The following is a 27,780-nucleotide window of genomic DNA, read 5'->3' as shown; positions in this document are numbered from 1 at the left end:
TATCTCTTCCCCAACAGGAAGTTGCAAGAGGATCACCCAAGCAGATCTGCTATATAGCTCCTCCCCTCACATGTCATATCCAGTCATTCGACCGAAACAAGACGAGAAAGGAGAAACCATAGGGTGCAGTGGTGACTGGAGTTAAATTAAAATTTTTTGAACTGCCTTAAAAGACAGGGCGGGCCGTGGACTGACTACACTACAAGAGAAATAAATGTATCAGGTAAGCATAAATTATGTTTTCTCTTGTTAAGTGTAGTCAGTCCACGGGTCATCCATTACTTATGGGATACTAATACCAAAGCTAAAGTACACGGATGAAGGGAGGGACAAGGCAGGAACTTTAAACGGAGGGAACCACTGCCTGAAGTACCTTTCTCCCAAAAATAGCCTCCGAAGAAGCAAAAGTGTCAAATTTGTAAAACTTTGAAAAAGTGTGAAGTGAAGACCAAGTCGCAGCCTTGCAAATCTGTTCAACAGAAGCCTCATTTTTAAAGGCCCAGGTGGAAGCCACAGCTCTAGTAGAATGAGCTGTAATTCTTTCAGGAGGCTGCTGTCCAGCAGTCTCATAGGCTAAACGTATTATGCTACGAAGCCAAAAAGAGAGAGAGGTAGCCGAAGCCTTTTGACCTCTCCTCTGTCCAGAGTAAACGACAAACAGGGAAGAAGTTTGATGAAAATCTTTAGTTGCCTGCAAATAGAACTTCAGGGCACGGACTACGTCCAGATTATGCAAAAGTCGTTCCTTCTTTGAAGAAGGGTTAGGACACAATGATGGAACAACAATCTCTTGATTGATATTCCTGTTAGAAACTACCTTAGGTAAGAACCCAGGTTTAGTACGCAGAACTACCTTGTCTGAATGAAAAATCAGATAAGGAGAATCACAATGTAAGGCAGATAACTCAGAGACTCTTCGAGCCGAGGAAATAGCCATCAAAAACAGAACTTTCCAAGATAACAGCTTAATATCAATGGAATGAAGGGGTTCAAATGGAACGCCTTGCAGGACGTTAAGAACTAAGTTTAAGCTCCACGGCGGAGCAACAGTCTTAAACACAGGCTTAATCCTAGCCAAAGCCTGACAAAAAGCCTGAACGTCTGGAATAGACAGAGCAGAAATCTGTCCTTTTAACGAACTAGCGGATAAGCCCTTTTCTAAACCCTCTTGTAGAAAAGACAATATCCTAGGAATCCTAACCTTACTCCATGAGTAACTCTTGGATTCGCACCAATACAAATATTTACGCCAGATCTTATGGTAAATTCTTCTGGTAACAGGTTTCCTAGCCTGCATTAGGGTATCAATAACCGACTCCGAGAAGCCACGCTTTGATAGAATCAAGCGTTCAATCTCCATGCAGTCAGCCTCAGAGAAATTAGATTTGGATGGTTGAAAGGACCCTGAATTAGAAGGTCCTGCCTCAGAGGCAGAGACCATGGTGGACAGGACGACATGTCCACTAGGTCTGCATACCAGGTCCTGCTTGGCCACGCAGGCGCTATCAGAATCACTGATGCTCTCTCCTGTTTGATCTTGGCAATCAGTCGAGGCAGCAGCGGAAACGGTGGAAACACATAAGCCATCTTGAAAACCCAAGGGGCTGCTAGAGCATCTATCAGCGCCGCTCCCGGGTCCCTGGACCTGGATTCGTAATGAGGAAGCTTGGCGTTCTGGCGAGACGCCATGAGATCCAGATCTGGTTTGCCCCAACGATAAATCAGTTGAGCGAAGACCTCCGGATGAAGTTCCCACTCCCCCGGATGAAAAGTCTGGCGACTTAGAAAATCCGCCTCCCAGTTCTCCACGCCTGGGATGTAGATTGCTGACAGGTGGCAAGAGTGAGACTCTGCCCAGCGAATTATCTTTGAGACTTCCAATATCGCTAGGGAACTCCTGGTTCCCCCTTGATGATTGATGTAAGCCACAGTTGTGATGTTGTCCAACTGAAATCTGATGAACCTCAGAGTTGCTAACTGAGGCCAAGCTAGAAGAGCATTGAATATTGCTCTTAACTCCAGAATATTTATTGGGAGGAGTTTCTCTTCCTGAGTCCATGATCCCTGAGCCTTCAGGGAATTACAGACTGCGCCCCAACCTAGAAGGCTGGCGTCTGTTGTTACAATCGTCCAATCTGGCCTGCGAAAGGTCATCCCCTTGGACAGGTGGGGCCGAGAAAGCCACCATAGAAGAGAATCTCTGGTCTCTTGGTCCAGATTTAGTAGAGGGGACAAATCTGAATAATCCCCATTCCACTGACTTAGCATGCACAATTGCAGTGGTCTGAGATGCAGTCGCGCAAATGGTACTATGTCCATTGCCGCTACCATTAAGCCGATTACTTCCATGCACTGAGCAACTGACGGGTGTGGAATGGAATGAAGGGCACGGCAAGCATTTAGAAGTTTTGATAACCTGGCCTCCGTCAGGTAAATTTTCATCTCTACAGAATCTATAAGAGTCCCTAGGAAGGGAACCCTTGTGAGTGGTAATAGAGAACTCTTTTCCACGTTCACCTTCCACCCATGCGACCTCAGAAATGCCAGAACTATCTCTGTATGAGACTTGGCAGTTTGAAAACTTGACGCTTGTATCAGGATGTCGTCTAGGTACGGAGCCACCGCTATGCCTCGCGGTCTTAGTACCGCCAGAAGTGAGCCCAGAACCTTTGTAAAGATTCTTGGAGCCGTAGCTAACCCGAAGGGAAGAGCTACAAACTGGTAATGCCTGTCTAGGAAGGCAAATCTTAGGTACCGATAATGATCCTTGTGAATCGGTATGTGAAGGTAGGCATCCTTTAAGTCCACAGTGGTCATGTACTGACCCTCTTGGATCATGGGTAGGATGGTTCGAATAGTTTCCATTTTGAATGATGGAACTCTTAGGAATTTGTTTAGGATCTTTAAGTCCAAGATTGGTTTGAAGGTTCCCTCTTTCTTGGGAACCACAAACAGATTTGAATAGAATCCCTGCCCGTGTTCCGTCCGCGGAACTGGGTGGATTACCCCCATTAGTAAGAGGTCTTGTACACAGCGTAGAAACGCCTCTTTCTTTATTTGGTTTGCTGATAACCTTGAAAGATGAAATCTCCCTTGTGGAGGAGAAGTTTTGAAGTCCAGAAGATATCCCTGAGATATGATCTCCAACGCCCAGGGATCCTGGACATCTCTTGCCCAAGCCTGGGCGAAGAGAGATAGTCTGCCCCCCACTAGATCCGTTTCCAGATAGGGGGCCCTCTCTTCATGCTGTCTTAGGGGCAGCAGCAGGTTTTCTGGCCTGCTTGCCCTTGTTCCAGGACTGGTTAGTTTTCCAGCCCTGTCTGTAACGAGCAACAGCTCCTTCCTGTTTTGGAGCGGAGGAAGTTGATGCTGCTCCTGCCTTGAGGTTACGAAAGGCACGAAAATTAGACTGTTTGGCCTTTGATTTGGCCCTGTCCTGAGGTAGAGCATGGCCCTTACCTCCCGTAATGTCAGCGATAATTTCTTTCAAGCCGGGCCCGAATAAGGTCTGCCCTTTGAAAGGAATATTAAGCAATTTAGATTTAGAAGTCACGTCAGCTGACCAGGATTTAAGCCATAGCGCTCTGCGCGCTTGGATGGCAAATCCGGAGTTCTTAGCCGTAAGTTTGGTTAAATGTACGACGGCATCAGAAACAAATGCGTTAGCTAGCTTAAGTGCTTTAAGCTTGTTCATAATTTCATCCAATGGAGCTGTGCGAATGGCCTCTTCCAGAGACTCAAACCAGAATGCCGCCGCAGCAGTGACAGGCGCAATGCATGCAAGGGGCTGTAAGATAAAACCTTGTTGAACAAACATTTTCTTAAGGTAACCTTCTAATTTTTTATCCATTGGATCTGAAAAAGCACAACTATCCTCCACCGGGATAGTGGTACGCTTAGCTAAAGTAGAAACCGCTCCCTCCACCTTAGGGACCATCTGCCATAAGTCTCGTGTGGTGGGGTCTATAGGAAACATCTTCCTAAATATGGGAGGAGGGGAAAAAGGCACACCGGGTCTATCCCACTCCTTGCTAATAATCTCTGTAAGCCTTTTAGGTATAGGAAACACGTCAGTACACACCGGTACCGCATAGTATCTATCCAACCTACATAATTTTTCTGGAATTGCAACCGTGTTACAATCATTCAGAGCCGCTAATACCTCCCCTAGCAATATGCGGAGGTTCTCAAGCTTAAATTTAAAATTAGAAATCTCTGAATCCAGTCTCCCTGGATCAGATCCGTCACCCACAGAATGAAGCTCTCCGTCTTCATGTTCTGCAAATTGTGACGCAGTATCGGACATGGCTCTCACATCATCAGCGCGCAATGTCCTTAACCCAGAGCTATCACGCTTGCCTCTTAATTCTGGCAATTTAGATAATACTTCTGTCATAACAGTAGCCATGTCCTGCAAAGTGATTTGTAAGGGCCTCCCTGATGTACTTGGCGCCTCAAAATCACGCACCTCCTGAGCGGGAGGCGAAGGTACTGACACGTGAGGAGAGTTAGTCGGCATAACTTCCCCCTCGTTGTCTGGTGATAATTTCTTTGCATGTAAAGACTGACTTTTATTCAAAGTTATATCAATGCATTTAGTACACAATTTTCTATGGGGCTCCACATTGGCCTTCATACATAGTGAACAAACAGATTCATCTGTGTCAGACATGTTTAAACAGACTAGCAATGAGACTAGCAAGCTTGGAAAATACTTTTCAAATAAATTTACAAGCAATATAAAAAACGCTACTGTGCCTTTAAGAAGCACAAAAAGCTGTCACCGTTGAAATAACAATGAACCAAATTAGTTATAGCAACCAAATTTTCACAGTAAATGTATTAAGTTAGCAAAGGATTGCACCCACCAGCAAATGGATGATTAACCCCTTAATACCCAAAAACGGATAACAATTTAATAATTAACGTTTTTATCACAGTCAAACACACTGTCACAGGTCTGCTGTGACTGATTACCTCCCTCAAAATGAATTTTGAAGACCCCTGAGCTCTCTAGAGACGTCACGGATCATGGAGGATGAAGTAGGAAGATTGTGACTGAATTTTTACTGCTCAAAAAAGCGCTAAAATAGGCCCCTCCCACTCATATTACACAGTGGGAAGCTTAGTTAACTGTTTCTATGCAGAAACAAAAGTTTGCCATGTGGTAAAAATCATGCCCAAATAAGTTTTATCACCAAGTACCTCACAAAAAACGATTAACATGCCAGTAAACGTTTTGAACATACATTTTAAAAGTTATGAAGTGTTATTAATAAGCCTGCTACCAGTCGCTTTTACTGCAGTTAAGGCTCACACATTACTTCAGTATTAAAAGTATTTTCTGAGTCAAATTCCATTCCCTAGAAAAATACTTCAGTGTACACACACTCCTCAGCCTAATACCAGTCGCTACCACTGCATTTAAGGCTGTACTTACATTACATTGGTATCAGCAGCAATTTCTCAGTCAATTCCATTGCTTAGAAAAATAATTTACTGCACATACCTCGTTTGCAGGGGGCCCTGCATGCTATTCCCCTCTTCTGAAGTTACCTCACTCCTCAGAATGTGCGAGAACAGCCAGTGGATCTTAGTTACGTCTGCTAAGATCATAGAAAAACGCAGGCAGATTCTTCTTCTAATGCTGCCTGAGAAACAAACAGCACACTCCGGTGCCATTTAAAATAACAAACTTTTGATTGAAGAAATAAACTAAGTTTAAAAACACCACAGACCTCTCACAACAACCTGTCTTTAGTTAGCTTGCAAGAGAATGACTCGATATGACATGTGAGGGGAGGAGCTATATAGCAGATCTGCTTGGGTGATCCTCTTGCAACTTCCTGTTGGGGAAGAGATATAATTTCATAAGTAATGGATGACCCGTGGACTGACTACACTTAAAGGGACAGTATACTGTAAAATAGTTTTTCCCTTAATGTGTTTATAATTGCTTTTTTTACCAACTGCAGAGTAAAACATGTATGAAAATTAGCTTTTTAAGGTGTATTTCTGTATATTAAAGCTCTGATTTTGTGTTTTGAAGCCACAGCCTAATAAAATAGTTTGAGCTTGTAGTTATAATCAGATCTCATTACTGTATCACATTGTGCACATATACCTGCTTCTTTATCTTATATCTGTCCTTAAAACAATCACCAATACTTTGAGAGAACAATGGAAAATCAACATTTTATTACCTTATCTCTGCTTTATCACACTGGGAGTGTAATTTCTTCTGCTGGCTGTGTTTACAAAGCTTATCTATAGCTGGTACGCGCGGCCACAAACTTTCAGAATAGGTGGGGATACCACATGCTAAATTAACAATTTCAAATGCCAATATAAGGGTAAAGGAGCTACTTGTAAACAATTTAATACACTCCAGCAGGTAAAGTGGATCATTGGGAACAAATTAAAGGGGAGAACATTTTTGGGTAAACTGTCCCTTTAACAAGAGAAAAGTGGTTTGGAAATAGCAAAGTGCTACTTGTATTTATTGCCCTATAACTTGCAAAAAAAGCAAAGAACATATAAATATTGGGTAGTTCTAAACTCAGGACAAAATTTAGAAACTATTTAGCATGGGTGTTTTTTTGGTGGTTGTAGATGTGTAACAGATTTTGGGGGTCAAAGTTAGAAAAGGTGGGGTTTTTTTCATTTTTTTCATCATATTTTATAAAAAAATTATAGTAAATTATAAGATATGATGAAAATAATATTTTTAGAATGTCCATTTAATGGCGAGAAAAACTGTATATAATATGTGTGGGTACAGTAAATGAGTAAGAAGAAAATTACAGCTAAACACAAACACAGCAGAAATGTAAAAATAGCCTTGGTCCCAAACGGTCAGAAAATGGAAAAGTGCTGTGGTCCTTAAGGGGTTAAACGAACATATAAAGCGTCCCAGAAATACAAATAAAAACAATGTATCTAAAAGGACAAGAATGTAGCAACAGTCCTTAGAAAGAACCTCCTTTCTAAGATAAAGGATAGAAATCTACAGCTACATCTGACAGAACATGAAGCAGCAGTCCATGGTAGAAGACCTTCTCATATGAGAAAGGGCTAATATACCAAAAATAGGAAGAGCTGAACATATTGGAATCCTAAGATTACTAAGCAAATTATGATTTTAACATAAGACTATCAAATATGTCACGTATAAGAAGAGAATATTGACTCCTGAGAAAAAGAATTAAGTATCCTATACATACGATAGGTACTGAAAAACCTCTTAAGTGTCCTGAGATCACTAAGAAAAAGAATATGATATATTAAGAAAACACATGATGTCTCAGACACTATCAGAAATCACCTCCATAAACCTAAATATGGAAACATAAAAATAAACATTAGTGTCCTAAGATCACTAAAAAAACAGAATTTATGTTTACCTGATAAATTACTTTCTCCAACGGTGTGTCCGGTCCACGGCGTCATCCTTACTTGTGGGATATTCTCTTCCCCAACAGGAAATGGCAAAGAGCCCAGCAAAGCTGGTCACATGATCCCTCCTAGGCTCCGCCTTCCCAAGTCATTCGACCGACGTAAAGGAGGAATATTTGCATAGGAGAAACCATATGATACCGTGGTGACTGTAGTTAAAGAAAATAAATTATCAGACCTGATTAAAAAACCAGGGCGGGCCGTGGACCGGACACACCGTTGGAGAAAGTAATTTATCAGGTAAACATAAATTCTGTTTTCTCCAACATCGGTGTGTCCGGTCCACGGCGTCATCCTTACTTGTGGGAACCAATACCAAAGCTTTAGGACACGGATGAAGGGAGGGAGCAAATCAGGTCACCTAGATGGAAGGCACCACGGCTTGCAAAACCTTTCTCCCAAAAATAGCCTCAGAAGAAGCAAAAGTATCAAACTTGTAAAATTTAGTAAAAGTGTGCAGTGAAGACCAAGTCGCTGCCTTACATATCTGATCAACAGAAGCCTCGTTCTTGAAGGCCCATGTGGAAGCCACAGCCCTAGTGGAATGAGCTGTGATTCTTTCAGGAGGCTGCCGTCCGGCAGTCTCATAAGCCAATCTGATGATGCTTTTAATCCAAAAAGAGAGAGAGGTAGAAGTTGCTTTTTGACCTCTCCTTTTACCAGAATAAACAACAAACAAGGAAGATGTTTGTCTAAAATCCTTTGTAGCATCTAAATAGAATTTTAGAGCACGAACAACATCCAAATTGTGCAACAAACGTTCCTTCTTTGAAACTGGATTCGGACACAAAGAAGGCACGACTATCTCCTGGTTAATGTTTTTGTTAGAAACAACTTTCGGAAGAAAACCAGGTTTAGTACGTAAAACCACCTTATCTGCATGGAACACCAGATAAGGAGGAGAACACTGCAGAGCAGATAATTCTGAAACTCTTCTAGCAGAAGAAATTGCAACCAAAAACAAAACTTTCCAAGATAATAACTTAATATCAACGGAATGTAAGGGTTCAAACGGAACCCCCTGAAGAACTGAAAGAACTAAATTGAGACTCCAAGGAGGAGTCAAAGGTTTGTAAACAGGCTTGATTCTAACCAGAGCCTGAACAAAGGCTTGAACATCTGGCACAGCTGCCAGCTTTTTGTGAAGTAACACAGACAAGGCAGAAATCTGTCCCTTCAAGGAACTAGCAGATAATCCTTTCTCCAAACCTTCTTGAAGAAAGGATAGAATCTTAGGAATTTTTACCTTGTCCCAAGGGAATCCTTTAGATTCACACCAACAGATATATTTTTTCCATATTTTGTGGTAAATTTTTCTAGTTACAGGCTTTCTGGCCTGAACAAGAGTATCAATGACAGAATCTGAGAACCCTCGCTTTGATAAGATCAAGCGTTCAATCTCCAAGCAGTCAGTTGGAGTGAGACCAGATTCGGATGTTCGAACGGACCTTGAACAAGAAGGTCTCGTCTCAAAGGTAGCTTCCATGGTGGAGCCGATGACATATTCACCAGGTCTGCATACCAAGTCCTGCGTGGCCACGCAGGAGCTATCAAGATCACCGATGCTCTCTCCTGATTGATCCTGGCTACCAGCCTGGGGATGAGAGGAAACGGCGGGAATACATAAGCTAGTTTGAAGGTCCAAGGTGCTACTAGTGCATCTACTAGAGTCGCCTTGGGATCCCTGGATCTGGACCCGTAGCAAGGAACCTTGAAGTTCTGTTAAACACTAAAAAACTCTAAGCCATCTCCGTGGAGATGTTGCCTGTACAACGGCAAAGAGAATGACTGGGGAAGGCGGAGCCTAGGAGGGATCATGTGACCAGCTTTGCTGGGCTCTTTGCCATTTCCTGTTGGGGAAGAGAATATCCCACAAGTAAGGATGACGCCGTGGACCGGACACACCTATGTTGGAGAAATATGTATGTTATACAAAGGACCAATGATGATGTCACAGACATCAGAAGAAATCATCTCAATATGAGAGAAATTATGAAATGAGTCCATATAAATAAAAAAAATAGAAACAAACTAAACATCTTAGAATGTTCACTAAGAAATATGTAAATGTCACATACATTAGCAAAAATCACCTCAATATGAGAGAGACAATATTAAGCCCATATACCCAAACTAGGGAAACATAAAAATAAGCCACAGCGCCACTGTTAGTGACTTAAAATCACTAAGAAACATATTTATGATTATGCACAGCAGACAAAGATAAGATAAGCAGACATAATGCTTATAACAAACTCATGTATATATTACTGCAGAATAGGGATAACTCATGAAAATGTTAATAATTCCTAAAAATATATATTAAATATGCACAGCAGACAAAAGATAATATAAGCAGACATAAGGCTTATAACAATATCCAGAATATACATCTAATGTAGAAAGATAGGGATAAATTGTGTAAAAGTTAAAGGGACACTCAATCAAAATTAAACTTTCATTATTCAGATAGAGCATGCCATTTTAAACAACTTTCCAATTTACTTCCATTAACAAAATGTGCACAGTCTTTTTATATTTAAACTTTCTGAGTCACCAGCTCCTACTGAGCATGTGCAAGAATAAGTGTGTATGCATTTGTGAATGGCTGATGGCTGTCACATGGTACGTGTATGCATTTGTGAATGGCTGATGGCTGTCACATGTACAGGGGGAGTGGAAAAAGACATAACTTTTAAAATTGTCAGAAAAAAAATCTACTATTCATTTGAAATTCAGACTAAGTGCTATTGCATTGTCTTGTTATCTTGCATTTGTTGATTATGCAAATCTACTGTGTTGACTGGTCCTTTAATAATCCCCAAGCACATAAATTTAATATGCACAGCAGACAGAAGCTAAATTATGCAGACATAATGCTTATAGCCATATCTATCATATAATCTACTGTAGAAAAATAGGGGAAATCATGATTAAAATATTTCTTCCTATCCATCTACCACATCCCATGTAGAAGGAGTATCTTTAACCAGGGCTAAAAACCTCCAAATGTAAACAAAATACTTAAGAACATCACTAGGCTTAAAGTTATTACAGCCCAGTGCATTTATATTATTGATATCCCTCCTTAGTTGTATGATATCATGAAGGCATTAACCCCAGATAAGAGGGAAATGACAAAAGACAATCTGATGTCATTCTAATAAAAGACTGCAATTACAAAAACAGCCACTAGATGGGAGCAAATGATCAGGATTCCTGCTGAATTGAGCATGGTACTGCTTTATCATACGAGAAAAGACGACAACACAAAAAATAAAATAATTTAGGGGGTAGAAAACATAATCCGACAAAAGAAATAAGTAAGCTGATTGTTTAAAACATACATACCAGTGAAAAAACAACAACAGCATGACGAAGAAATAGCTGTCAGTCCTATAACAGAGGTTTACAAAGTCTTCCTAAAAAAGAAAACAGACCTGTGGCGGGAATATTAACCCCACCACCGCCAGTCTTAAGCTCCAACCTGAAAAACACCTATGTACCAAAAGTCTAACGAAGAGCAGATCTAATAACCCCAAGTGGGATTGAAAGCCATATCTCTAAATACAGCTCAGCAGCTTATCACTTTGCTAAACAGCAGTAAAGATCCGGCTAACCACTCTCACCTGTGGCTTGACAGTACAAATCTGGTTAAACACCCTTAGTGCTATTCACTGAGACCCCCTTCTATATATATATATATATATATATATATAAAAACATATCGAGAGGAAATGTAAAGCAGGCTACGCAGACTCTTAGCTCCCTCTGAATTAGATAAAGGGATTACCACTGATCCCCGTCATGCTAAACCAAGACAGCTAAAAGTTGAAGCCGCACACACATCCAGCTCGATTTACTGGAAATATTTTTGTAATGATAGCTTTCTCGTAAAATTATTAACAGCCACAAAAAGTTGGAACATATTAGGTGTGTTGGATGGACTAAAAGTTAGACCTTTTTTTGAAAAAAACAGATCCCCACAAATAAAAACAAACTGGCACCAAGTAAAATAGTTAGGGACAAGGTACATCTAAATAAAACGATGACCACCAATACCATTAAAAAAACATTTTGGGGTAATTTTGTACCCAGATGTGGTATATTCAAGTGTCACAAATCCAGATGTAATATGTGTAAGATTGTTAAAATTGGTACTAGAATTTTTCAGTCTAACATCACAGCAGAAAAGTTTACTATTAAGAAGCGCCTCCCATGTGAGTCCACTTATGTTATATACCTAATACAGTGCTTATGTGGGGCCCAATATGTAGGGCGTACGAGCGTAAAATAAAAAAACGCTGGAGCGAACATATCCTAAATGTTAAAAATACATTTTTGAAACATAGTGTCTCAAGACATTGCACATATGCCCATAGGGGAAGTTCCAAAACACTATCTGTTTTTCCGATTGAACAAATCTCCAGAAATACTCATAATCCTATGCTGCTTCTTAGACGCAGGGAGACATACTGGATCCAGGCTCTGTCCTGGGTCCTCTACTCTTCTCTATTTACACTTCTTCACTGGGTAAACTTGTCAACAGCTATGGCTTCAGCTATCACCTCTATGCTGATGATACCCAGATCTACCTTTCCACCCCTGCACTCTCTGCTTCTGTAAACTCTCACATCAGCGACTGCTTATCTGGCATTTCCTCCTGGATGGCCTCTCACCACCTAAAAATAAATATGTCCAAGACCGAACTACTTCTAATTCCCCCCTCTAGCTCCACTCCAGTCTCTAATTTTTCTATCACTGTTGGCGGCACCACTATCTCCCCATCACCCCAAGTCCGCTGCCTCGGAGTCACGCTTGACTCAAATCTGTCCTTCATTCCCCACATCCAACTGCTCTCTTCATCCTGCCGCAACCACCTACACAATATCTCCAAAATTCGCCCGTTTCTGAGTGCTGAAACTACCAAACAGCTCATCCACTCCCTGGTAATTTCCCGACTTGACTACTGTAACAACTTACTAACTGGCCTCCCTCTCTCCCGCCTCTCTCCCCTCCAATCCGTCCTAAATGCATCTGCCAGACTAATCCACCTCTCTCGACGCTCTGTTTCTGCTGCGCCTCTCTGTGAGTCCCTTCACTGGCTCCCCATTCACAACAGAGTTAAATTCAAAATTCTCACCCTGACCTACAAAGCCCTCACCAATGCTGCCCCACCCTACCTGTCCTCACTCATCAACAAATATACTCCTGCCCGTCCCCTAAGATCCAACAACGACCTGCTTCTTGCCTCCTCCACCATCACCTCCTCCCATGCTAGACTACAGGACTTCTCTCGTGCGGCACCAACCCTCTGGAACGCACTTCCTCGAGATGTCAGACTTGCCCCTAACCTCTCCTCCTTTAAACGTTCCCTAAAGACCTTTCTGTTCAGGGAAGCTTATCTACCGACTTATTAACAAATTAACCAATTAACTAACAGTTGCCCTCTATCTCCTCACTAATATAATTCTCACCTCTGCAGTCCCCACCTCCTGTTTCCAATCCTCCTACCCATCTAGATTGTAAGTTCCCACGGGAACAGGGCCCTCAATTCCCCCTGTATTCGTCTGTAAAATTTTGTGTCTTATCGTATTGTTTCTCCACTGTACTGTTATCCTTGTACCCATGGGCAGCGCTGCGGAATCTGTTGGCTCTTTATAAATAAATAATAATAATAATCCACAAATTACATACTTTGACCCCAGAAGGCTTAAATGAATGTGTGGATTTAGCAGCTTTTGATCTTTGATCATATTGTTCTTGCTCTCATTTTTTATTGATATACCACTCATCTACACACACTGTTCATTAAATGGACACTAAACCCAAAGTGTTTCTTTCATGATTCAGGTAGAGAATAAAATTTTAAAAAACATTCCAATTTACTTCTATTATATATTTTGCTTCATTCCTTAGATCTCATTTGTTGAAGAAATAGCAATGCACATGTGTGAGCCAATCACACGAGGCATCTATGACCAGCACCAAATCAGCAGCTACTGAGCATATCTAGATATGCTTTTCAGCAAAGAGAATGAAGCAAATTAGATAATTGAAGTAAATTAGAAAGTTGTTTAAAATTGCGTGCTCTATCTGAATCACAAAAGAAAAAATGTGGGTTTTATGTCCCTTTAATTGTCTTGTACATTCCTTTCTCACTTTTATACCACTAATCTTATATATATTATTTCTACAATTATTAATATTCCTCATTTATTGGAGACACACATCACTTTCATATATTTATAGGTATATATTTTTATATAATATTTTATATATATTTTTATATATATCTTATTATCACGCATCTATATACACCTTTTAGGCATAATACTCATTTATGTGTTATCACTATTTATCATCTATTATATACATCATTCATATATTTACACACATGTTTTGTTTTAATTATTTATTATACACAAATATATATTCATAGGTAAGTTAGACACCTCCCTTATCTCTTTATTTTGATTATTTAATTATTTGACGCTAGATCCAATCCCTATTGTTTTTTGTTTTCTGGTCACTCCTTATCCACCTATCACATAACACGTCTCAGAGATGGGCGTGTTTTACGTTACTTTCTATCCACCTATTGTCATCCTGACACTTAACACATCACAGAGATGGGCGTGTATTACATTATTATGTGATTAATATAGTGGATGGCAGTGACGTTTCTGTATCATTCCCTATTATAGTATGGACTCTACATAGATACGGCCCCGCCCCTTTTGCGCTCCTTAATATTCAAGATAGAGTTACTATTTAGTATCATTTAGCTACTGAAAATGTTTTATAGACCTATACCAACAAGACTCGTAATAGCAGCGTTAGGGAAAATGAAGCATTATGGGCGATAACGATGCTATTTGACTCATAACACAAAACTCGTAATCTAGATGTTTGTTAGGTAAGGTAAATACCCCTGCACCACAGAAAAAAATAAATTTAAGACTATATATAGAAAGGAAATACACTATACATATATACAGTATATATATATATACACACACACAGAGTATATACATTATATTATATATATATATCAATATCAATAAATGGTTACGTTTAATATACAATCTGGTTTCCATTGAGTGCGCTCATAATGAGAAACTATATATATATATATATATATATATATATATATATATACACACACACACAAGAGATTTCTTGGACTATATACACAAACCTGCGCAGATGGTTAAGGATGGTCATGTTTGCATACATATAGTACAAGTAATAAGAATATGGTGGATTGTCATCTAATGTCCAGTTCTCTGGTAGCGGGCTGTCCAGGTTGAAAATATGATGCTCTGATTTTGACTCATCATCTACACTATCAAAACCATCCACCTGAAAGACAATAAATGGATATAACAATCAGTGTAATGTGAACATGTGTATTTCAATACTTTGCTAAGATTTTTTTTATGGAATAACACATTATTTTCCACCATAATAAGCCCAAGGAAAACTATATGGACCTTTAGTGATTTTTATCTTGACTTCCACTCTCTCATTTAACCCCTTTAAGGGATACGAAACCCAATTTTTTTATTTCATGATTCAGATAGAGCATGTGATTTTAAGCAACTTTCTAATTTACTCCTATTATCATTTTTTCTTTGTTCTCTTGGTATATTTATTTTAAAAAGCAGGAATGTAAGTTTAGGAGACGGCCTATTTTTTGTTCAGCACCCTGGGTAGCGCATGTTGATTGGTGGCTACATTTAACTCCAGACATCTGCAAGTATATGGAACTGGAGCACGATTAATGCTCCGGTTCCATATGAAAGCAGATGCTTGATCGTTACAGATGGTGACACTGTGTGTGTCGCCATCTGTAACGATCATTTCTTGATGCGGGCGGGAGGTATGGGAGGGAAATCAGGAGACGGATGGGCAGTCCAACAGCGGGAGAGGGAGTGGGATGGCCATACACAGCAGAAAATAAAATGAAGAGAGATGGAGGGATGGGGAGCTACGCTACAGAAAAAAATGTGAGGTGAGGAGGGGGGGCCCTAGCTAACAATTGCAGGAGGTGGAGGTTGGGGACCACTACACTTCAGAAAAATAAAACAAATTCAAATAAATAAAAAAAACTTATGTATAGGTACTGGCAGACAGCCGCCAGTACTAAAGATGACCACAATTAGTGGGAGGGTTAGAGAGATATTTGGGGAGGATCAAGGAACTGGGACGGCTGAGGAGGTTCACTACACTGCAGAAAAACTAAATTTATGCTTACCTCATAAATTTCTTTCTTTCCGGGCATGGAGAGTTCACAACGTCATTCCAATTACTAGTGAGATATTTAACTCTTGGCCAGCAGGAGGAGGCAAAGAGCACCCCAGCAAAGCTGTTAAGTGTAACTTCCCTTACCCATAATCCCCAGTCATTCAGCCAAAGTGAAAATGGAAAAAGAAGAAAACACAAGGGTGAAAAGGTGCCTGAGGTTTAGTCCAAAAAACTGCCGAATTATAATTAAAAGAGAGGGCCGGGATTCTCCATGCCCGGAAAGAAAGAAATGTATCAGGTGAGCATAAATTTTGTTTTCTTTCCTATGGCATTGAGAGTCCACAACGTCATTCCTATTACTAATGGGAACCAATACCCAAGCTAGAGGACACGGAATGAACAAGGAGGGAGAACAAGGCAGGAGGACCTAAACAGAAGGCACCACCGCTTGAAGAACCTTTCTCCCAAAAGAGGCCTCAGCCGAGGCAAAAGTATCAAATTTGGAAAAAGTATGCAGAGAGGACCATGCAAATCTGTTCCACAGAAGCTTCATTTTTGAAAGCCCAAGAAGAGGAGACAGCCCTAGTGGAATGAGCTGTAATTCTCTTAGGAGGCTGCTGTCCAGCAGTCTCACAAGCAAAACAAATCAAACTTCTCAACCATAGAGAAAGAGAAGTAGAAGTGGCCTTCTGACCCTTATGTTTTCCAGAGAAAACAACAAACAGGGCAAAAGATTGACAAAAATTCTTAGTAGCTTGTAAGTAAAACTTTAGAGCATACACAACATCCAAGTTATGCAAAAGACGTTCCTTATTTGAAGAAGGATTAGGACAAAAAGAAGGAACAACAATTTCCTGATTAATGTTTCGATCCGACACCACCTTAGGGAGAAAACCTAATTTAGTATGAAGGACCGCCTTATCTGCATGAAAGATAAGGTACAGGGAATCACACTGCAGAGCTGAAAGTTCAGAAACTCTGCGAGCAAAAGAAATAGCAAAGAGAAACAAAACTTTCCAAGATAACAATTTTATATCAACAACATGCATTGGCTCAAACGGTGCCTGCTGCAAAACTTTAAGAACTAGATTAAGGCCCCAAGGAGGAGCAACAGGTTTAAACACAGGCCTGATTCTGACTAGGACCTGTACAAAAGCTTGAACATCTGGTAAATCTGCCAGAGTCCGTTTGTGCAAAAGGATAGACAATGCAGCAATCTGACCCTTCAGAGTACTGACTGACAAACCTTTCTCAAGGCCATCCTGAAGAAAAGATAAAATACGGGGAATTCTCACCCGGATCCAGGAGAAACCCTTAGATTCGCACCAATAAAGATATTTACGCCATACCTTATGGTAAATCTTGCGAGTAACAGGTTTGCGAGCCTAAAGCATAGTATCAATAAACGCTTCAGAAAAACCACGTCTAGACAGAACTAGGCGTTCAATCTCCAAGCAGTCAGCTTTAGAGAATCCAGGTTTAGATGGAGGAAAGGACCCTGAATTAGAATGTCCTTTCTCAGAGGTAACCTCCAAGGAGGTAGAGATGACATCCTTACCAGATTCACAAACCAGATCCTGTGAGGACATGCAGGGGCTATTAGAATTACCGATGCTCTCTCCTGTTTGATCCAAGCAATGACTAGTGGAAGGAGAGCAAACAAAGGAAACAGATATGCCAGAGAGAAGATCCAAGGAACCGCTAGGATAGAGCTTCTATCAGAATGGCCTGATGATCTCTTGACCTTGAACCGTACCTTGGAACCTTGGCGTTTTGACAGGAAGCCATTAGATCCAACTCAGGAACCCCCCACCTGAGGGTTATCCGAGAGAATACTTCCGGATGGAGAGCCCACTCCCCAGAATGAAAAGTCTGTCTGCTCAGAAAATCTGCCTCCCAGTTATCCACTCCTGGAATGTGAATGGAAGATAGGAGACAATCGCGAGCTTCCGCCCACTGCAGTATGAGTCACCTCCTTCATGGCCAAGGAACTCCGAGTTCCTCCCTGGTGGTTGATGTAAGACACTGAGGTGATGTTGTCCGACTGGAATCTGATAAACCGGACTAAAGACAATTGGGGCCACGCTGTTAAGGCATTGAAGATTGCTCTCAACTCCAAAATGTGTATGAGAAGATAATACTCTTCCCGAGACCACAGACCTTGAGCCTTCAGAGAACCCCAAACAGCTCCCCAGCCTGACAGGCTGGCGTCCGTAGTCACAATCACCCATTAAGGTCTCAGGAAGCAAGTGCCCCAAGACAGATGTTCCTGTGAAATCCACCACAAGAGAGAGTCTCTTGTTAGGTGGTCCAAATTTATCCTTTGTAATAAATTTGAATTGTCTCTGTTCTATTGACGGAGCATGCAAAGCTGCAGCGGTCACAGATGGAACCAAACAAATGGAATGATGTCCATGGAAGCCACCATCAGACCAATCACCTCCATGCATTAAACCACTGATGGACGAAAAGCAGACTGGAGGGAAAGGCAGGAAGCAAGAAGTTCACACTTTTGTAGTTGGAACTAGAGAACTCTTTTTCAAATTCACCTTCCACCCATGGGAATGTAAAAAAGACAACAACATCTCTGTATCAGATTTTGCTAGTTGAAAAGATGATGCCTGAACCAAGATGTTGTCTAGATAAGGCGCCACCGCAATTCCCTTGGATCTGATCACTACCAATAGGGCTCCCAGAACCTTTGTGAATATTCTGGGAGCTGTGGCAAGACCAAATGGAAGGGAAATAAACTGGAAATGCCTGTTCAGAAAGGCAAACCTTAGAAACTGGTAATGATCCCTGTGAATGGGAACATGTAAATACGCATCCTTCAAGTCTATGGTCGTCATTAGCTAACCTTCCTGAACCAATGGAAGAATGGAACGGATAGTTTACATTTTGAAGGACGGAACCCTGAGGAATTTGTTGAGACACTTTAGATCTAGGATGGGACGAAAAGTCTCCTCCTTTTTGGGGACCACAAATAGATTTGAATAGAATCCTAGACCTTGTTCTTTTAGAGGGACTGGTACAATAACTTCCAGGGAGGATAGGTCCTTTACACAATTTAAATTTACACACAATTTTACACAATTTATATATATATATATATATATATATATATATATATATATATTATTTTTTTTATTATAATTTTTTATACCTGGATATTTGTAAGATTTTATATGTTATAAGGAATCTCCTCTCCCCCACACTTCTTTTTGGTCAGCTCTTTCACTAGAGCGCTTTGTCCCGCCTCCCTTTTTTACAATTTAAGAAGGCCTCCCGCTTTACCTGGTTTGAGGATAGTCTCGACAGGAGAAATCTGCCCATTTGGAGGGCAAGACTTGAATCCTATTTTGTAACCTTGTGATACTCTGTCCACCGCCCATGGATCTGGGACATCACGTATCCAAGCCTGTCGAAAAAAAGAAAGCCTACCCCCCACCTGATCCAAAATCAGATCGGGGCGGACCCTTCATGCTGATTTAGAGTCCGCGGAAGGCTTTTTGTTTTGTTTTCCCTTATTTCAGGGCTGGTTGGATTTCCCAGTGGACCTGTATTGGTATGGTTTGGAAGAGGAGGACTTATGTCCTTTGAAGTTGCGAAAGGAACGAAAATTAGAATTCTGACAACCCTTAGGTCTATTTTTCGTGTCCTGAGGTAGGAAAGATCCCTTTCCACCAGTAATTTCAGAAATGATCTCCGTCAGACCAGGACCAAAGAGAGTTTTACTCTTGTAAGGTAAAGCCAAAAGTTTGGCTTTAGAAGATACATAAGCCAACTAAGATTTTAGCCACAGAGCTCTGCAAGCTAGAACAGTGAAGCTAAATATCTTAGCTCCTAGTCTAATTACCTGCATTTTGGCATTACAGATAAAGGTATTGGCCAGTTTAAGAGCTTTGAACCTATCCTGGATCTCCTCTACCATAGTTTCTTCTGATATCAGATCAGATAGGACATCGCACCAATAAGATGCTGCTCCCGCAACCGTGGCAATACTAGCAGCAGGTTGCCACTGTAAACCTTGATGGATGTACATCTTTTTTAAGTAAGCCTCAAGCTTCTTATCCATTGGGTCCTTAAAAGAACAACTATTCTCTATAGGAATGGTAGTTCTTTTAGCTAGAGTAGAGATAGCTCCCTCTACTTTAGGCACAGTGCGCCATGAGTCCCGAATGGAGTCCGCATGAGGGAACATCTTAAAAACAGGGGAATGGGAAAACGGAACCACTGGCTTATCCCATTCCTGAGCTATAATATCAGACATCTTGTCTGGAACAGGAAAAACATCCTCAGACGGAGAATCATAAACTCTATTAAGTTTAGAGGACTTCTTGAGGTTGACAGCAAACGAAGGTTCAGAATCATCCAAGGTAGCTAGAACCTCCTTCAGAAGTAATCAGAGATGTTTAAGGTTAAATCTGAAATGCACTTCTTCAGATTCAGAAGGTTTTTCTCCCATAGTATCAGAGTCTGAGATTTCACCTTCAGAAGCTACTGAAGTATTTCTTCATCAGACATCTGAGAAAGGTTGACCAGCGCAGTCTTAGAGTCAGAAACCTTGCTAGTAGGTAAATGTTTAGATTTCCTTTTACACTTACCCGAAGAAGGGAAAACAGACAAAGCCGGAGATACTGCAGAAGTAATCTGAGTGGCAAAATCCCCAGGTACATAAACACCCCCAGAGGGATGAGAGGACACAGAAGGCACTGCATGAGAAACAACAAAGGCTTGGGACATTTGAGGAGAAAGCTGAGGAATGTCACGCACAGCAGTATCCTGAGAGACACTGGTCTATTTCTGATTCCATAAATGCATAAATCCGATTTCTTAATAAAAACAAATTAGAATGCAAAAAAACCCACAACATTTTTAAATTTTAATATATAGCTAAAAAGTACATAAGGCAAAATATAAAGCAAAATACAGCAACCTCAGATTGCCTGAGGCTCCTACCGGACAGAATTGATACCCCACAAGCAAGTAGAAACGACTGTCTCCTGCAGAGATCTGCCATTCTATTGCAAAACGATCCGGTAGATGATAGACTGATGAACTATAATCTCAAAGCCGACACTGATCCTCTACGTATTCCAAGAAGCAAAGCCGTTTAAATAAACTATACCCAATAAACTTGTCATAGCCCAATGAACTGCCATAGCCCAACTGCTATAATAAAGGAAAAATAAAAATCCTTTAAACCCTTTAGCCAGGTGTCTCTGTTAACCCTTAAGTCTCTCACAGGAATAAAAAGTCAAAAACATAAAAAAATTTAATACACAAAGTGCCTAAGAATCTGTCTGTTAGAAGTATCCTTAACCTTAATAAGGATATCTATGCCCCAAAGAAGATCCATATGAGGATTAACCTCTTAAGTGCCGCTGTCCTTCAGTACCTAGAAGGCAAAGGCACCTTACCTTGGATCCAGATGCAGGACAGCTACTTAGGTGTGACAAGCACTCCACTCCCTGTCCTGGACCTGTAGGTAAAAGAAAAAACAGAGTAACCAACTCTGGCTTTCTGCAAAGGGGTAACAGAAAGTGTTAAAAACATAATTTATGCTTACCTGATAAATTCCTTTCTTCTGTAGTGTGATCAGTCCACGGGTCATCATTACTTCTGGGATATTACTCCTCCCCAACAGGAAGTGCAAGAGGATTCACCCAGCAGAGCTGCATATAGCTCCTCCCCTCTACGTCACTCCCAGTCATTCGACCAAGGACCAACGAGAAAGGAAAAGCCAAGGGTGAAGTGGTGACTGGAGTATAAATTAAAAAATATTTACCTGCCTTAAAAACAGGGCGGGCCGTGGACTGATCACACTACAGAAGAAAGGAATTTATCAGGTAAGCATAAATTATGTTTTCTTCTGTTAAGTGTGATCAGTCCACGGGTCATCATTACTTCTGGGATACCAATACCAAAGCAAAAGTACACGGATGACGGGAGGGATAGGCAGGCTCTTTATACAGAAGGAACCACTGCCTGAAGAACCTTTCTCCCAAAAATAGCCTCCGATGAAGCAAAAGTGTCAAGTTTGTAAAATTTGGAAAAAGTATGAAGCGAAGACCAAGTTGCAGCCTTGCAAATCTGTTCAACAGAGGCCTCATTCTTGAAGGCCCAAGTGGAAGCCACAGCTCTAGTAGAATGAGCTGTAATTCTTTCAGGAGGCTGCTGTCCAGCAGTCTCATAAGCTAAACGAATTATGCTACGAAGCCAAAAAGAAAGAGAGGTAGCGGAAGCTTTTTGACCTCTCCTCTGCCCAGAGTAAATGACAAACAGAGAAGACGTTTGTCGAAATTCCTTAGTTGCCTGTAAGTAAAATTTTAGAGCACGGACTACATCCAGGTTGTGCAGTAGACGTTCCTTCTTTGAAGAAGGATTTGGGCATAAAGAAGGAACAACAATCTCTTGATTGATATTCCTGTTAGTAACTACCTTAGGTAAGAACCCAGGTTTAGTACGCAGGACTACCTTATCCGAATGAAAAATCAAATAAGGAGAATCACAATGTAAGGCTGATAATTCAGAGACTTCGAGCCGAGGAAATAGCCATTAAAAATAGAACTTTCCAAGATAACAACTTTATATTAATGGAATGAAGGGGTTCAAACGGAACGCCCTGTAAAACATTAAGAACAAGGTTTAAACTCCATGGTGGAGCAACAGTTTTAAACACAGGCTTAATCCTGGCCAAAGCCTGACAAAAAGCCTGGACGTCAGGAACTTCTGACAGACGTTTGTGTAACAGAATGGACAGAGCTGAGATCTGTCCCTTTAATGAACTAGCAGATAAACCCTTTTCTAAACCTTCTTGTAGAAAAGACAATATCCTAGGAATCCTAACCTTACTCCAAGAGTAACCTTTGGATTCACACCAATATAGGTATTTACGCCATATCTTATGGTAAATCTTTCTGGTAACAGGTTTCCTAGCCTGTATTAAGGTATCAATAACTGACTCAGAAAACCCACGTCTTGATAAAATCAAGCGTTCAATTTCCAAGCAGTCAGCTTCAGAGAAGTTAGATTTTGATGTTTGAAGGGACCCTGTATCAGAAGGTCCTGTTTCAGAGGTAGAGACCAAGGTGGACAGGATGACAAGTCCACCAGGTCTGCATACCAAGTCCTGCGTGGCCACGCAGGTGCTATTAGAATCACTGATGCTCTCTCTTGTTTGATTCTGGCAATCAATCGAGGAAGTAACGGGAAGGGTGGAAACACGTAAGCCATCCTGAAGTCCCAAGGTGCTGTCAGAGCATCTATCAGGACTGCTCCTGGATCCCTGGATCTGGACCCGTAACGAGGAAGCTTGGCGTTCTGTCGAGATGCCATGAGATCTATCTCTGGTTTGCCCCAACGTCGAAGTATTTGGGCAAAGACCTCCGGATGAAGTTCCCACTCCCCCGGATGAAAAGTCTGACGACTTAAGAAATCCGCCTCCCAGTTCTCCACTCCCGGGATGTGGATTGCTGACAGGTGGCAAGAGTGAGACTCTGCCCAGCGAATTATCTTTGATACTTCCATCATAGCTAGGGAGCTTCTTGTCCCTCCCTGATGGTTGATGTAAGCTACAGTCGTGATGTTGTCCGACTGAAACCTGATGAACCCCCGAGTTGTCAACTGGGGCCAAGCCAGGAGGGCATTGAGAACTGCTCTCAATTCCAGAATGTTTATTGGCAGGAGACTCTCCTCCTGACTCCATTGTCCCTGAGCCTTCAGAGAATTCCAGACGGCACCCCAACCTAGAAGGCTGGCGTCTGTTGTTACAATTGTCCAGTCTGGTCTGCTGAATGGCATCCCCCTGGACAGATGTGGCCGAGAAAGCCACCATAGAAGAGAATTTCTGGTCTCTTGATCCAGATTCAGAGAAGGGGATAAGTCTGAGTAATCCCCATTCCACTGACTTAGCATGCACAGTTGCAGTGGTCTGAGGTGTAAGCGTGCAAAGGGTACTATGTCCATTGCCGCTACCATTAAGCCGATTACCTCCATGCATTGAGCCACTGACGGGTGTTGAATGGAATGAAGGGTGCGGCAAGCACTTTGAAGTCTTGTTAGCCTGTCCTCTGTCAGGTAAATCTTTATTTCTACAGAATCTATAAGAGTCCCCAGGAAGGGAACTCTTGTGAGTGGAACGAGTGAACTTTTCTTTTCGTTCACCTTCCATCCATGTGACCTTAGAAATGCCAGCACTAACTCTGTATGAGACTTGGCAGTTTGAAAGCTTGAAGCTTGTATCAGAATGTCGTCTAGGTATGGAGCTACCGAGATTCCCCGCGGTCTTAGTACCGCCAGAAGAGCACCCAGAACCTTTGTGAAGATTCTTGGAGCTGTAGCCAATCCGAATGGAAGAGCCACAAACTGGTAATGCCTGTCTAGGAAGGCAAACCTTAGGTACCGATAATGATCTTTGTGAATCGGTATGTGAAGGTAAGCATCTTTTAAATCTACAGTGGTCATGTACTGACCCTCTTGGATCATAGGTAAAATTGTCCGAATAGTCTCCATCTTGAACGATGGAACTCTTAGGAATTTGTTTAGGATCTTTAAGTCCAGGATTGGTCTGAAAGTTCCCTCTTTTTTGGGAACCACAAACAGATTTGAGTAAAACCCCTGTCCCTGTTCCGATCGTGGAACTGGATGGATTACTCCCATTAACAAGAGCTCTTGTACGCAGCGTAGAAACGCCTCTTTCTTTGTCTGGATTGTTGACAATCTTGACAGATGAAATCTCTCTCTTGGAGGAGAGTATTTGAAGTCCAGAAGGTATCCCTGAGATATTATCTCTAGCGCCCAGGGATCCTGAACATCTCTTGCCCAAGCCTGGGCGAAGAGAGAAAGTCTGCCCCCCACTAGATCCGATCCCGGATCGGGGGCCCTCAATTCATGCTGTTTTAGGGGCAGCAGCAGGTTTCCTAGTCTGCTTGCCCTTGTTCCAGGACTGGTTAGGTTTCCAGCCTTGTCTGTAGCGAGCAACAGCTCCTTCCTGTTTTGGTGCAGAGGAAGTTGATGCTGCTCCTGCTTTGAAATTACGAAAGGAACGAAAATTAGACTGTCTAGTCTTGGCTTTGGCTTTGTCCTGAGGCAGGGCATGGCCTTTACCTCCTGTAATGTCAGCGATAATCTCTTTCAACCCGGGCCCGAATAAGGTCTGCCCTTTGAAAGGTATATTAAGCAATTTAGACTTAGAAGTAACATCAGCTGACCAGGATTTTAGCCACAGCGCCCTGCGTGCCTGAATGGCGAATCCTGAATTCTTCGCCGTAAGTTTAGTAAGATGTACTACGGCCTCCGAAATGAATGAATTAGCTAGTTTAAGGACTCTAAGCCTGTCCGTAATGTCGTCCAGAGTAGCTGAACCAATGTTCTCTTCCAGAGACTCAATCCAGAATGCCGCTGCAGCCGTGATCGGCGCAATGCATGCAAGGGGTTGCAATATAAAACCTTGTTGAACAAACATTTTCTTAAGGTAACCCTCTAATTTTTTATCCATTGGATCTGAAAAAGCACAGCTATCCTCCACCGGGATAGTGGTACGCTTAGCTAAGGTAGAAACTGCTCCCTCCACCTTAGGGACCGTTTGCCATAAGTCCCTTGTGGTGGCGTCTATTGGAAACATTTTTCTAAATATCGGAGGGGGTGAGAACGGCACACCGGGTCTATCCCACTCCTTAGTAACAATTTCAGTAAGTCTCTTAGGTATAGGAAAAACCTCAGTACTCGTCGGTACCGCAAAATATTTATCCAACCTACACATTTTCTCTGGTATTGCAACTGTGTTACAATCATTCAGAGCCGCTAACACCTCCCCTAGTAATACACGGAGGTTTTCCAGTTTAAATTTAAAATTTGAAATATCTGAATCCAGTCTGTTTGGATCAGAACCGTCACCCACAGAATGAAGCTCTCCGTCCTCATGTTCTGCCACCTGTGACGCAGTGTCTGACATGGCCCTAATATTATCAGCGCACTCTGTTCTCACCCCAGAGTGATCACGCTTACCTCTTAGCTCTGGTAATTTAGCCAAAACCTCAGTCATAACAGTAGCCATATCCTGTAATGTGATTTGTAATGGCCGCCCAGATGTACTCGGCGCTACAATATCACGCACCTCCCTCTGAGCGGGAGATGTAGGTACTGACACGTGAGGCGAGTTAGTCGGCATAACTCTCCCCTCGTTGTTTGGTGAAATTTGTTCAATTTGTACAGATTGACTTTTATTTAAAGTAGCATCAATACAGTTAGTACATAAATTTCTATTGGGCTCCACTTTGGCATTGCAACAAATGACACAGGTATCATCCTCTGAATCAGACATGTTTAACACACTAGCAAATAAACTTGTAACTTGGAAATACAATTCAATTAGAATAATATTAAAACGTACTGTGCCTTTAAGAAGCACAGAAGATCTATGACAGTTGAAAATTAATAAATTGAAACAGTTATAGCCTCAATCCTTGTAAATAACACAACTTTAGCAAAGGTTTAATTCCATTAGCAAAGATAACAAATTCTGAAAGCAGGAAACAAATTACAGAATAAACGTTTTTTATCTCAGTCAAACTATAATTCTCACAGCTCTGCTGAGAGAAATTACCTCCCTCAAAATAAGTTTTGAAGACCCCTGAGCTCTGTAGAGATGAACCGGATCATGCAGGGAATACAATGAGTTGCTGACTGAAATATTTGATGTGTAGTAAAAGCGCCAAAAAAACGGCCCCTCCCCCTCACACACAGCAGTGAGGGAGAACAGAAACTGTCAGAAAACAGATTAAGCAACTGCCAAGTGGAAAAATAGTGCCCAAACATTTATTCACTCAGTACCTCAGTAAATGAAAACGATTTTACATTCCAGCAAAAACGTTAAACATAATCTCTAGTTATTAAACAGCTTTATGTATTTCTTACAGTGTAATTCTAGTGAAGTACCATTCCCCAGAATACTGAAGTGTAAAGTATACATACATGACATTATATCGGTATGGCAGGATTTTCTCATCAATTCCATTGTCAGAAAATAAAAACTGCTACATACCTCTATGCAGATTCATCTGCCCGCTGTCCCCTGATCTGAAGTTTACCTCTCCTCAGATGGCCGAGAAACAGCAATATGATCTTAACTACTCCGGCTAAAATCATAACAAAAACTCTGGTAGATTCTTCTTCAAACTCTGCCAGAGAGATAATAACACACTCCGGTGCTATTTTAAAATAACAAACTTTTGATTGAAGATATAAAACTAAGTATAATCACCATAGTCCTCTCACACATCCTATCTAGTCGTTGGGTGCAAGAGAATGACTGGGAGTGACGTAGAGGGGAGGAGCTATATGCAGCTCTGCTGGGTGAATCCTCTTGCACTTCCTGTTGGGGAGGAGTAATATCCCAGAAGTAATGATGACCCGTGGACTGATCACACTTAACAGAAGAAAGTAAAGCAAAGACTACCTCGCCTCCTTTTAACTGCTAAAAAGCCACCACTACTCTTACTAAAGAGATTGACATGGACACAGCTAGACCCCAATCCTTGCTTTCAGGGAAAAATACCAATAAAAGGATTAAATATATTCAGATACCAACTTCGCACATCCTCCATTGACAGAGGCAAAGAGAATGACTGGGGATTATAGGTAAGGGAAGTTACAATTAACAGCTTTGCTGGGGTGCTCTTTGCCTCCTCCTGCTGGCCAGGAGTTTAATATCCCACTAGTAATTGGAATGACGTTGGGGACTCTCCATGCCATAGGAAAGAAAAAACAAGTATATATATATATATATATATATATATATATATATATATATATATATCCAAGTTATAACACAAGCACTCACTGGACTTGATACAGGTGAAATAAAAAGTGTTTTATTCCATATAAACAAGTGACGTTTCGGGGTGTTCACCCCTTCATCAGACCAAATCTCTTAAAAAGACGTACATGTTTCTGTATAGTTTTGGAGCACAACAAATTAAATGGATAGTAAACCCAAACATTTTCTTTTATGATTCAGATAGAACATACAATTTTAAACAACTTTCCAATTTAGTTTGATTATCAAATATGTTT

The 27,780-nt window shown here is 41.3% G+C and overlaps 1 protein-coding gene across 4 annotated transcripts in view; it reads right to left on the bottom strand.

The window, feature by feature from the left end:
- AMPD2 (adenosine monophosphate deaminase 2) overlaps positions 1-27,780 on the bottom strand; it is a 195,195-nt gene that overhangs the window by 12,054 nt on the left and 155,361 nt on the right. For all 4 annotated transcript variants that reach the window (XM_053706770.1, XM_053706773.1, XM_053706771.1 and 1 more), the window contains exon 14: positions 14,657-14,820. In XM_053706770.1, coding sequence (XP_053562745.1) covers positions 14,657-14,820 — 164 coding nt within the window. The remainder of the gene's footprint in view (positions 1-14,656; positions 14,821-27,780) is intronic.

Source organism: Bombina bombina, chromosome 3 (genome assembly GCF_027579735.1).
Source record: "Bombina bombina isolate aBomBom1 chromosome 3, aBomBom1.pri, whole genome shotgun sequence".
In the NCBI taxonomy this organism is placed as follows: domain Eukaryota; kingdom Metazoa; phylum Chordata; class Amphibia; order Anura; family Bombinatoridae; genus Bombina; species Bombina bombina.
Note: the sequence above shows the minus strand (reverse complement) of the source record. Positions and strands in the feature narration are given on the sequence as shown.